Source organism: Eupeodes corollae, chromosome 1, assembly GCF_945859685.1.
Source record: "Eupeodes corollae chromosome 1, idEupCoro1.1, whole genome shotgun sequence".
Lineage (NCBI taxonomy): Eukaryota > Metazoa > Arthropoda > Insecta > Diptera > Syrphidae > Eupeodes > Eupeodes corollae.
In genome coordinates this window covers 163,237,232-163,248,699 of record NC_079147.1, presented here as the reverse complement: position 1 = coordinate 163,248,699, position 11,468 = coordinate 163,237,232, and the positions used below count along the sequence as shown (strand labels likewise).

Genomic DNA, 11,468 nt, shown 5'->3' with positions numbered 1-11,468 from the left:
CCTCTGGTTTCCTATAATATCCTTGTTAATTTCAAAATTAGGTTTTTTTGTTCAATATCCACGAATTTTATCAACTTAACTCCACTCCATATAACTTCGTTCAGTATCCAAAATGACCTCTGTTTAGATTTGTATTTATCATTATTTTAACTTTCAGAAGAAAAAAGAAATTTGTGAATTGTTTTTAAAACAAAATTGTTAGGGCTTTCAGAAAAACATCAGTTCCAAAAATAAATTTGGTAAAATAAACAAAAGTTTTCGATCTGGACTTTAAAAGTCGATTTCGCAACATTTTGAAAAATGGACATAGAACAAGATAGAACTCAGGTGACGAAATGCGGAGCGTGAACTAAATATATTGATATTTGCCATCATCATATAAAAGGCTTACGATGGTAGAGATCATTCAACTTAATACTGTCCGTCGAACGTAATGAGAGTTGACATTTTTACAAAACCACTTTTCAAAGAAGTATTCCTTAAATTTTCAAACTTCTTGGGAATTCGAACAGATGCCAGTCAAAACCATTTGGAGTGAGAGGGGTTATTGAAAATACGTTTTCAGATTGTTTGATACTTTAAACTATGTATACTTTGTAAATTATACTAAACTGTTTTCATGAAAATTAAATTAATTATTATTATAAAATCATTATCGTTCCTACGAAGAAGTCCTCTTATTATTTCTAAAGGATATATTCTTTCATAAGCCATAAATACGTGAAGCGACTCGAACGTTCGTTTGAGAAATCCAATATAGAGCAAAATTAAGATCTGTCAATTTCGAATATGTTAACACTTCTTTTCCAAAAAAGTTAGCTTGGGAAAAGAATAGTGAAATGGTACTCACGAATTGATTGATTTCAAAAACGTCGAACGTTTGATTCGCTTCTTATATTAATGGCCTTACAAAGTGTTTACTTACTTTTTTAGTAATCCCAAAAGTACTCGTAATACAAACACAAAATCGTTTTATTTTCATTATAAAGTTTATTATCTTTCTTTAATTATTTTGTTTAAATCTAGCGTTATTACATTTACAGAGTATTTATATGTTTTGTATCCAATTACATTAAAAAGAATAATATACAACAGTTAAAAATACAGAATTCCTAAAAGAAAAAATCTCTTAAGTTATTGTTTGTTTATTAATTTAATTTGTTTAGTAGATATTTATATATTTTGTGTATATATATAGTATGTATTTATATATATTTTTTTTGTATATATGTTATAATTACTTCATTCGAATACTTGACTTATGCCATATTATATTGTAGTAGGTAGAAAATAGAAAAAGATTCAATGTAAATATTTAATATTTTTGTTTCACGTTTATGAAAGTGTGGGAGATTATTGATTTGTTTAATAAAGTATATATATAACATTTTGCTTTTTGCTTTTTATTTGTAAACATAAAAAATAAATAAATTAAAAAAATAACAAAATATTTATTTTATCAATGAGTCACAGTTAAATATTGTATGCATAGCTCTGGTGGCCTTGATTATTATATAATTTATTTGTATTTTATTTTTATCATAATTTTACAACAACAGAAAAAGATTAATAAATTAACACAACTTATTGACTGCAGTATACAAACAGCAGTCGAAAAGTGAGTTTTGGAACATATTTTTGTCGTGTCGGATAATGAAGAAAGATACAAATAATAGAATAGAGACAACAAAAAGATTTCTATAGTTCCAAACACAGGGCTTACAGGTTCTTTTTTCTTTATTTAAATTTTTGTATAGATATCAAAAGCGCTATTTTGCGTCAGTCTTCCACTTTTCATTTTGGTGTTTTTAAATTATAATTTTTTTAAATATGTAATATAATTTGAATTTGAAAGAGATGTTTATATATAATATATAATATCTATGCGTCTTATAACCAACGAAATTTTCTTCAATTTAGCTTTTAATTCTGCTGGTGGTGTTGGTCGGCGGGTTTGAAGCATTTCCCGTGGCGTGGCAAAATAAAAATAAGTCTTCGTTTTGGGTTCGAATTTCGGAAATCAAATTTTCGTTGTATTGCATGGTGAGATGTTTCTCGTCGTGTTACCTTTAAAAATAATCAATAGTTAAAAATTAAGTTATAAACACAATAGGGATCAGTTCTGTGAATAATATTCGCTTTTAATTCAAAGATTGTTTGAACAATTATGTGAAACAATTGCTTAAATACAAAATAAATGATATTCTTTTGTTATATAACAATCTTTGAATTTCAAATTTATTACAGATCTTAACCCTTAAAAGAAAACAAAGCAACTTACATTTAAATGAATTTCTGCTGGCATTGGTATTGTGCGGCTTTTCGAAGTATTTCGCATCTTGTTTTGCTGCTGCTCCGCTAGTGGGGTGGTGGTATAGTGGTTCGTTGCAAGTGTTACATATTATTATCTTTTTATCAAAATAATTTTTGGCAGTAATACATTTATGTAAGCTATATTCCATCTTTAATGTTTTGAGTTTGTTAATTTTTAAATTTGTTTAAAAATTGGTGGAATGACTACTGCAGCATCAAAGCGTTTAGATTTCGCTGCAGGATAATATCTTTGACTGATTGAAACACAAGTTCTATGTTTCTTGTACTAACTGCATTGGTAAAATGGTGATATGTGCGGGTATGATTACCCGTATGGACATTCATAAACAATTGCAATATGAAATTCTGCACATCTACAACTGAATGTGAGTTACCAGCAAATTGCGGATAATACCAGCGAATATCAGTCTCAGTGTCACGCACTTTCTGTTCCAATAGATCTTTTTTATTGAGGAAGAGTATGATTGAGATATTTTTAAATGTTGTATTATTTACAATGGTATCGAAGATGTTCTTCGATTCCTCCAACCTATTCGTCTTTCGATCTTCGGCCAGTACCTGATCGAATTCTGAACTCGATGCTAGGAATATTATCGACGTCACTGAACAGTCAAAGCATTTTGTCCATTTCTGACGTTGGGTCCGTTGTCCGCCCACATCAACAAACACAAACGGAATGTTCTGTATTCTAATGCAGAGTTCGTAAACGCCTTTGGTTGCTTTTCGACAATGCAGGATGTCTTTGTATGTGGGCACATAATCGAGCTCTGCTATTCGCTCGATATCATTTAGAAAATAGCTTACAGAGTCACTGATTTGGAATTCGTTTCGTCGTTCGTAGGCGCGTCGTATGGCTCGATCATGCCATAGTTTTTGAATTGTTGATGCATTCTGTCGAAATAGCTTAACATCGAGACTTTGGCATTGCATAAGATTAGCATAATATGCATCTTTTTCTGATGTTGGGTTTTCCCATGGGATTTCAAGTTTTTCCCTGGCATCGATTAGAACTTGCATTCCCTTAACTATATTTTGGTATATTATAAATTGATATTCTCTAACCAATTCTGGTTCAAATTTCACACCGTGAATTATTCGCATTTGTTTTAAAAATGTCGATTTTCCCGATTCGCCTGCACCGAGGAGAAGGAGTTTTACTTGGCGTCGAAACGCACTCTTGTCCTTTTCAAGGAATTTATCTATTTCATTAGATATATGGCGTTGTTCCATTTCTTCGGGGCTGACACGAAGTCGGATCAGGTAATTTATAAAGTCGCCACAGCATTTTAGACAAGAAAAACGTGACGTGTGGTGTCGCCGTCGTGAACGCATCATGTCAGTGTTGCCATCGCAATTTGTTTGGAGTCCTGTTAAACTAGAATTGTAATCACCACTAGCTTCTGCCATGATTATCATACTGCATTTTGTTTGGGCGGTTCTATAAAACGATAACAAAAAGTTTTTTTTTGGCTTTTTTGAGTGCGCAACATTTTTTGTTTATTTTTTTTTTAACGATGCAGTTTTTTTCAGTGCATCGTTTTGTTTTTATATAAGGACACAGTATACATAATAATACAGTAGCGCAATGTCACAGAACAACTTATTTGTTTTTGTCATAAACGTAACTTTGTTTTACTTGAACGCGCGAATTTTGCAACTCGTTGTTGTCATAGATTTATATAGCGGTTTCAAATTAACATGAAAACAGCTGTCATATATACACACACAAGTGAGATAGATGTATCAACAAGTTTAGAAATAAGAGTGAGATGAAATACTGTACAATAATGCAAAAATATTCCATACATTTTCAGTTATAATTTTATTAATTAAATAAACAATTTAATTTGTATAGTTTCTTGTTTGAAATTCTCTAAGTTGTTAGTGTTTGCCTATTTTTTAAGACTTAAAAATAATAATACCAATCTCAATTAGTCTGAAGTCAAAACATTTTAGATCATTAAAACTATTAGCCATAGTGACTTCTTCCAAATGACATATTTTGGTTAACAATACAATTTAGTTTTAATATTTTCTTTTCTGCCCAAATGAAAAATTACGGTTTTGAACTTTAACAAAGTTTAACCAATGAATATAAATTACCCATTTGGCAGTTGTTTCCCAACTTAAAAGTTGAAACTCAGTAACTTCATCAGATGAAGGTATTCACATTGGACAGAAGAGCCAATATTTGCACCTTGTAATTTTTTTCTTAAATTACGAGTAAGTCAACAATTTTGAAACATTCTTAGAAATCTCGGAAGAATTAAACTGATGAACAGTTTGTATTTTAATTAATATTTACAAATCTGTTCACTGTTTGAACCGCAATATTGTAAAAGTTTCCAATTTGGAAGATCATTGAAATTCAAAAACAGATACCATTTGGTTATGAAACTTCATTTGCAGACTTTAGTTTTATGACTTTTGTTACACTTGCGTATTTTTAATATGTGCAAATGTGATGCATTTCATCAAGAAAACTAACAGAAACAAATAATTTTTACAACATTTTCTGGTTTCGAGTAATAAATAAATCAAGAACCGTGACAAAAACTATCATTCTGACACCACTTTTAAAATTGTCTATAAAACCCATCGTAATACAGAACTTCAAAGCAACAAATACAAAAGTTAAAATGTTTGCTAATGTTCATACCTTACATTTTTGAGTTTCCTGTTCCATACAATTTGTATTTATTTATTTAATATACAGTGCTGGCCAAAACATTAGCAACTAAAAATATCTCCATCTTTATTTAATTCAAAAATTAATAACCTAACCTAATTTGTTTCTAAAATTTAATACATTAAGCATGGACTTGTGAATAGACCACAAGAGAAAATAGTTTTCAAAACGGTTCATTAAATATGACAGGACAGTTAACCCAATTTTTGGTTGGTCAAAACAAAAGAAACTTTTTATTGCCATCTCTCTTTCTCTTATTAATAGAGAAAAGCTAGTGCGTTAACTACAATATCCACAGCTCATATTAATGGCTGAAACACAAACACGCTTCAGCTTCGGCTTCGCCTGACGTTTACGAGTTCAGCCAAAGGAATTCAATGCATGCTATCACAATGGAGCTTCGACCTCACGTTTCATTTGACAATCGTAAGGAAAAGAACGTTATGTAACGTAATGTGACTCCAAACGAAAGCTCTAATTCAATTATCTGAACATTTGCTTTGTCTGACAGCTCAACAGCTGTTTAAAAATGTCAACAAACAAAATATTTGCTCTTTGGAGGGATGAAATAATAGAAATGTCATTCAAAGCAACCTTGAAGCAAGGCCACCGTAACGCAGACGAAGCCGAAGCTGAAGCGTGTTTGTGATTCAGCCATAAAGGTGTTGACAAACGAGTGCAGTTGAATCTATTCATTAGGTGTTCATCAGATCACGGGTTCTTATAGCTAACTTTTGTAAAATGGTCGGAAACAAATACTCTGACGAAATAAAAGAAGAAAATTATAAAAGTGGAATGAGTCAAGTTAAAATATCGGAAAAATATTCAATTACAAAATCAGTAATAAAAACAACAAAATGATAGGATTTTAATATAGTAAAATCACGAGCTGGGACTCAAATCTTTCAAACTTTATTGAACTATTTTTTCTTGGACCGTTATAAAATGGAGTAACGTACACTTTTCGGACGAGTCCAAATTCAATTTCAAGGCATTAGTGTTTTAATACTAAACATATAAACAATAATTTCAAGGCTTTCGATCGTTTCCTTGTGTTCGCAGACCAGCCAAAGAGTCAAACAATCTTTTCTTGGACCGTTATAAAATGAAGGAACGTACACTTTTCGGACGATTCCAAATTCAATTTCAGGGCTTCCGATAATTTCCTCGTTTTCGCAGACCAGCCAAAGAGTCACAAATTCCACTTTACACCAAGCTATTGTTAAACACGGAGGAGGTAACGTAATGGTGTGGGAATGTTTTTCAGGGAATGGACTGAGTCCGGTTCACCAAATAGATGGTACAATGGATCATTTACATAGCGTGACATTTTGCAAAATATAATGCTGCCACACGCTGGGGATCAGTTGCCTCTGAAATGGATAACACACGTCCAAATCGGTTAAGAAGTGGTTTCAAGAAAACCGGACTGATGTGTTACAATGGCCAGCGGATCTCAAACCCATAGAAAATCTATGGAGAATTGTAGATCGGCGGATTGTAAGGACTAATTGCAAAAATAAAAACGATCTGTTTAATGGAATTAAATTAGCTTGGGAAAGTATCTCAAACAGTATAATAAGCAATTTATTTGACTTCATGGCTCGAAGATGTGCTAAAGTGATTAAAAACAAAGAGTTTGCTACCAAACTTTAGCAATGTTTTAGTAAGACTAAAAAAGTATATGTATTTTTTAAAAGTTGCTTTTGTTTTGACCAGCCTAATATTGAACTAATTAATATGTAAAATGAACTATTACAAAAACAATTTTTTTTTCATTTAGAAACTGAAAATATTTATTTAAATTTTAAGAACAAATATAAACAATAAGTGAATTTTAAATTTGTTTTTTAATTATTTAATAATCGAGGCAATTAAAGTTGCTTTAATTTTGACCAACACTGTATATAGTATATTTTATGGAAATTATATGATTTAAATTTTAAATGGAGTTTATTTTCTATATTGAACAAAAAAAATAAATAAAACAATAAAATAATTGACAAAAAAGTACAATCATTTTACAAAAAGAAAAAAACAAAAACCTTATAAACTAAGTCTTAAGTCAAAACATTTGTTTTTAAGTTTTATTTATTAAAAACTTGTTGTAAACAATCAAACACTGTAGATTATGTGTATTGTATTCCTTCTATTTCATCTTTGATATTGAACATAAACAAATTTTAAAATTTTTTCACTTTTTTTTTAAATTGTGTACGCGAGGAAAATAAACTAAGCAAGTGTGGTGTACTCACTCAATTGCTGATTTCTGGCGCAATTTTGTTTCTACCGTTTGTTCCTCAGTTTGTATACTGTATTGTTATGTATACTGTGAAATTGATCATTAATATAAAATTAAATTATAAACAAAATATATAATACATAATTCTATGAAGATAGCAAATTTTAAAATATTGTTTTTTAATCAAATTTGAAAATTGAAATTCATCATTAAACTTAATTTAAGTAAAAATAAAAAAAATATTGCTATCTTCAGAGAATTAAATTAGATTTAAATTAAAGAAAATACTACATTAGTATGTTTTGTTTTATGAATATAATGATAAAAATCAAATAACATTAAGAAAATATAAATTTAAAATAATGTAAAACTTCAAAACGCTAAATTGTGTTATGTTTGAACGTTTCACATCGAGCTATGTGTCCTTCAAAAATGTTAGTTTATGTATGTTTCAATTTTGTGATTGACATGACTTTCTTCGGCTTATTGTTTAAGAGGAAAAGGGATCAAAAGTACCTAAAAGATTTTTTGTTTATTAATTTGTTCTGCATTTTATTGGGCGGAATTTAAAACTTCGATGAGGTTTTAGAATACTGTTAATGTTCATAAACGACGCAATGAAATATGTTTTTTCAAAGCTAAGCTAAAAACTAGACCCACTTAAACGAATGCTTAGAAAACAGAATAATAAGACCGTCCTAATGAAATAAGGTTCATGTTTTTCAAAGCGCAGAATTTTCTTGAAACTGAATCCACTTAAACGATTTTTTAGAAGACGGAATAATGAGACGGACCTAATTGGTCTGGGTGCGGAGGTTTTAGAGTGATTGACTATGCGGATGACGTATAGCGGTTTCAGGAAAACATTTTAATACCCTAAAAGCCTTAGATAAACTTTACTTTGGGCTGATCGGTTAGGACTGAGTGACAACCACACAAAACCAAAGTAGTTCTATTATTAAAGAAATCCAATCAAAGTTCTAAGACGAGGCTAAGTACCTGGGTCTTATTTAAGACAAAAAACTAAGTTGGAAACGCAATATACAAGAAAAAGTCGAAAAAGCTACCGTCTCTCTTCTTTCGCAAAAAAGCTATTGGTTTCAATGTACGGTGTGTAGTGGATTGCTTTAGAAAAAGGTATGAACTGGAACAAATTAAAGGAAGTAAAAAGTTCATCTTGCCTATATATAAGCGGATGGCTTCGCATGACCCCATCTGCGAAACTGGATACCCTACACTCTACCTAACACCTCTTGACTTATTTAGCAAACAAATAGCTTCAAGCTTTCGCCACTGGCCACTCCGTAAGTCTTTAGTACTTACAATCAATTCCAAAACACATAAACTCATCATCCCCCTCTGAACTCTGAACGACTGAAATTAAGTCTCTCACTCCGCCTTCCCAATCATTCTGTTTAAGGCTAGACTTTTGGACAGTCTTATATTGGCTTAAAGAAAACGTGAAATCAGAAGGAGCTGTTTAAAAAAGAAAGAGGAGGAAACAGTTCTTCACCTCCTCTGTACATGCTCTGCTCTAGCTCAAAAAAAAAGAATTACTTAGGAGAATTCTTCAACAACGATCTAATTTTTCATAAGAAACTCAAACTGGTTTCATTGAGCTTAAAGGAAAGCCTCATGATTCATGTGGTATCACAATGAGCCATTAAACTAGCCTATGCCCATTTAGAGTTGTGAGTCACTGGTCCTGTTTCCCTACCAGCTACCTAAAGGCACAATGTTGCACTGGTCAAGTGAGAATCACCACCCGTTCGCCATCGACGCATTTTTCAAGAGTAACGATTCGAAGTAACTGCGCGTCGACAGTTTTGTTCACACTTCGGTAAACGACAAATAAATGGTAGGCCGAGTGTCAATTAAATTCGTTCCTGGGTGCAGGAGCTCCGCGAAACTGCTTCAGCTATGAACACTCCACCGCCAGGGTTCAGTCGATCTTCAAGGACTCTCGAAAACAGTAAAATGATTGAAAAAAATTTAATTCACTTGGACTTCAAAGAGCGATTATTGATAAAAATTTAGTAAAGGATTTAAGATCGAAACTCAAACTATTCGAGAACTGAAAGAATTCGTTAAAAAAAGTTGTCATTGTCACAAGTTAGGTTCTGGTGCAGATGATATTTTAGAAGCGTCGTTAGGATATTTTTCAATGCTTTTGCATTTTTCATGAAACTGTGCCCAATTCTTTCGTAGCTGTTTCCGCTGTTGGCCAAAAACCTTTAAGTTAACATTAAGAGATGCAAGGCGGATCTAGGATTTATAGTATTATTTTCGATTTATTAGATAGAATAATTCTTATTCTCCTCCAGGGTGGGGGTTGTGCCGTCGGGGTGACTTCCTGGTCACGTAAAAACCTCATAGTTGTGAAGCACCAACAAGCCTTGTTGACAACCTACGCAAACGAATTAAGGACAACTTACTTCGGATATGCACGTGGAATGTTAGGTCCCTTAACTTACCACGTGCGGCCGAAGAATTAGCTATAAAGTAGACATCACCCCCATCCAGGAAATATGATGCGATGGGCCGGGCAAAAAGAGGATGAAAAACTGCGATATTTACTATGGTGACTGCTACCGCGAAAACCAGCAGTGCTTATTTGGATGCGGCTTTGTCATTGGAGCCAGACTTGGGCAAGAAGTCTTGAGCTATAGGTGCATCAACGAGCACCTCATGACTTCGGGTTTCCAGAACCAAGGCAAAACAGGGAGTTTCTGGGAGAAGGTACAACCTCGAACGGCTACAATCGCAAGAGACCGCCAAATCCTTTTCCGACCGAGTTAGAAGTAACCTCTCTCGAAGTCCTCTGCCACCAACACAATGTATCGAAAACCAGTGGCAACATTGGCAAGATACAATCAGAGAAGCCACCTCTGATGTAATGGGTTTCAAGCAGCCACCAACAAGGAACCCCTGGTTTGATGAGGAATGTCGGTTGGCAATTGCAGCCGAACAACAGGCACGCAAAGCGGCGCTGAATAAAAGGACGAGAGCTGCTCATGAGCTTTATGAGCAGAAGAGGCGAGAGGAACACCGACTTCTCAAAAGGAAAAAGAGAGGGCATGAGAAGCGTGTGGTCGAAGATGTTGAGAGGATTAAGAGCAAAAATGAAGTTCGAAAGTTTTATGAACAGGTGAAACGAAATTCACAGGTACATAAACCTAGAACCGAAGGCTGCAAAGAAGAAAGTGGAAGCATCATAGTGGAACCGCAGTCAACGCTGAGGATATGGAAGGACCACTTCTGCAGACTGGCAGGCAGGATGATCCATTCAACCTTGACGAAAAAAACCAACAATCCCGTCCTCCCGACTTAGACGAAGTAAAGATTGCCATATCTTAGCTGAAGTCTAATAAAGCCGATGGAGCGGATGGCTTGAATGCCGAGCTCTTTAAAGCAGCTGGAGATAAGTTGGTTAGGAGCAAGCACCAACTTATCTGTAAGATATGGTTGGAAGAAAGCATGCCCGATGAATGGAACCTCAGTATTGTTTGTCCGATCCTGAAAAAAGGAGACTCTCTAAACTGCACCAACTATAGAGGAATAAGTCTACTTAACATCTCCTATAAAATCTTCTCTGCCGTAATATGCGAACGTCTAAAGCCCATCGTCAACAACCTGATAGGTCCTTATCAGTGTGGTTTTAGACCAGGAAAGTCCACAGTTGATCAAATATTCACATTACGGCAGATCCTGGAAAAAACTCAAGAACACCAAATCGACACTCACCATCTTTTCATCGATTTCCAGACCGCATATGACAGCATATACAGGGACGAGCTGTATAGAGCCATGTCTAGTTTTGGCATCCCTGCCAAACTAGTCCGTTTGTGCAGGATGATAATGGAGAATTCACGCTGAAAAAAGGTTTTAGACAAGGTGATGCGCTGTCATGCGATTTTTTTTGACATCGTGCTCACACGTCAACACTAGAGGCACTACTTTTCAAAAATTACTAGCATATGCTGATGACATTGACATAATCGGAAAAACTCAGCGTGATGTCAATGGGGCTTTTGTGAGTATTGAGGCAGAGGCGGCAAAAATGGGTTTAACGGTTAATGAGGGCAAAACAAAATACATGCTGTCGTCAAGAAAGGACATACAACACCGACGTCTTGGTCAAAACGTCACCATCGACAGACGTAACTTTGAGGTAGTCAAGGACTTCGTCTACCTAGGCTCCGC

The 11,468-nt window shown here is 33.7% G+C and overlaps 1 protein-coding gene across 3 annotated transcripts in view; it reads right to left on the bottom strand.

Moving 5' to 3' along the window:
• Positions 1–970: 970 nt before the first annotated feature.
• LOC129940632 (guanine nucleotide-binding protein subunit alpha homolog) overlaps positions 971–11,468 on the bottom strand; it is an 82,456-nt gene continuing 71,958 nt past the window's right edge. For all 3 annotated transcript variants that reach the window (XM_056049023.1, XM_056049024.1, XM_056049026.1), the window contains 2 exons: positions 2,282–3,772; positions 971–2,067 (listed from right to left, as the gene is read on the bottom strand). In XM_056049023.1, coding sequence (XP_055904998.1) covers positions 2,518–3,750 — 1,233 coding nt within the window. In that variant the 5' untranslated portion in view covers positions 3,751–3,772 and the 3' untranslated portion in view covers positions 971–2,067; positions 2,282–2,517. The remainder of the gene's footprint in view (positions 2,068–2,281; positions 3,773–11,468) is intronic.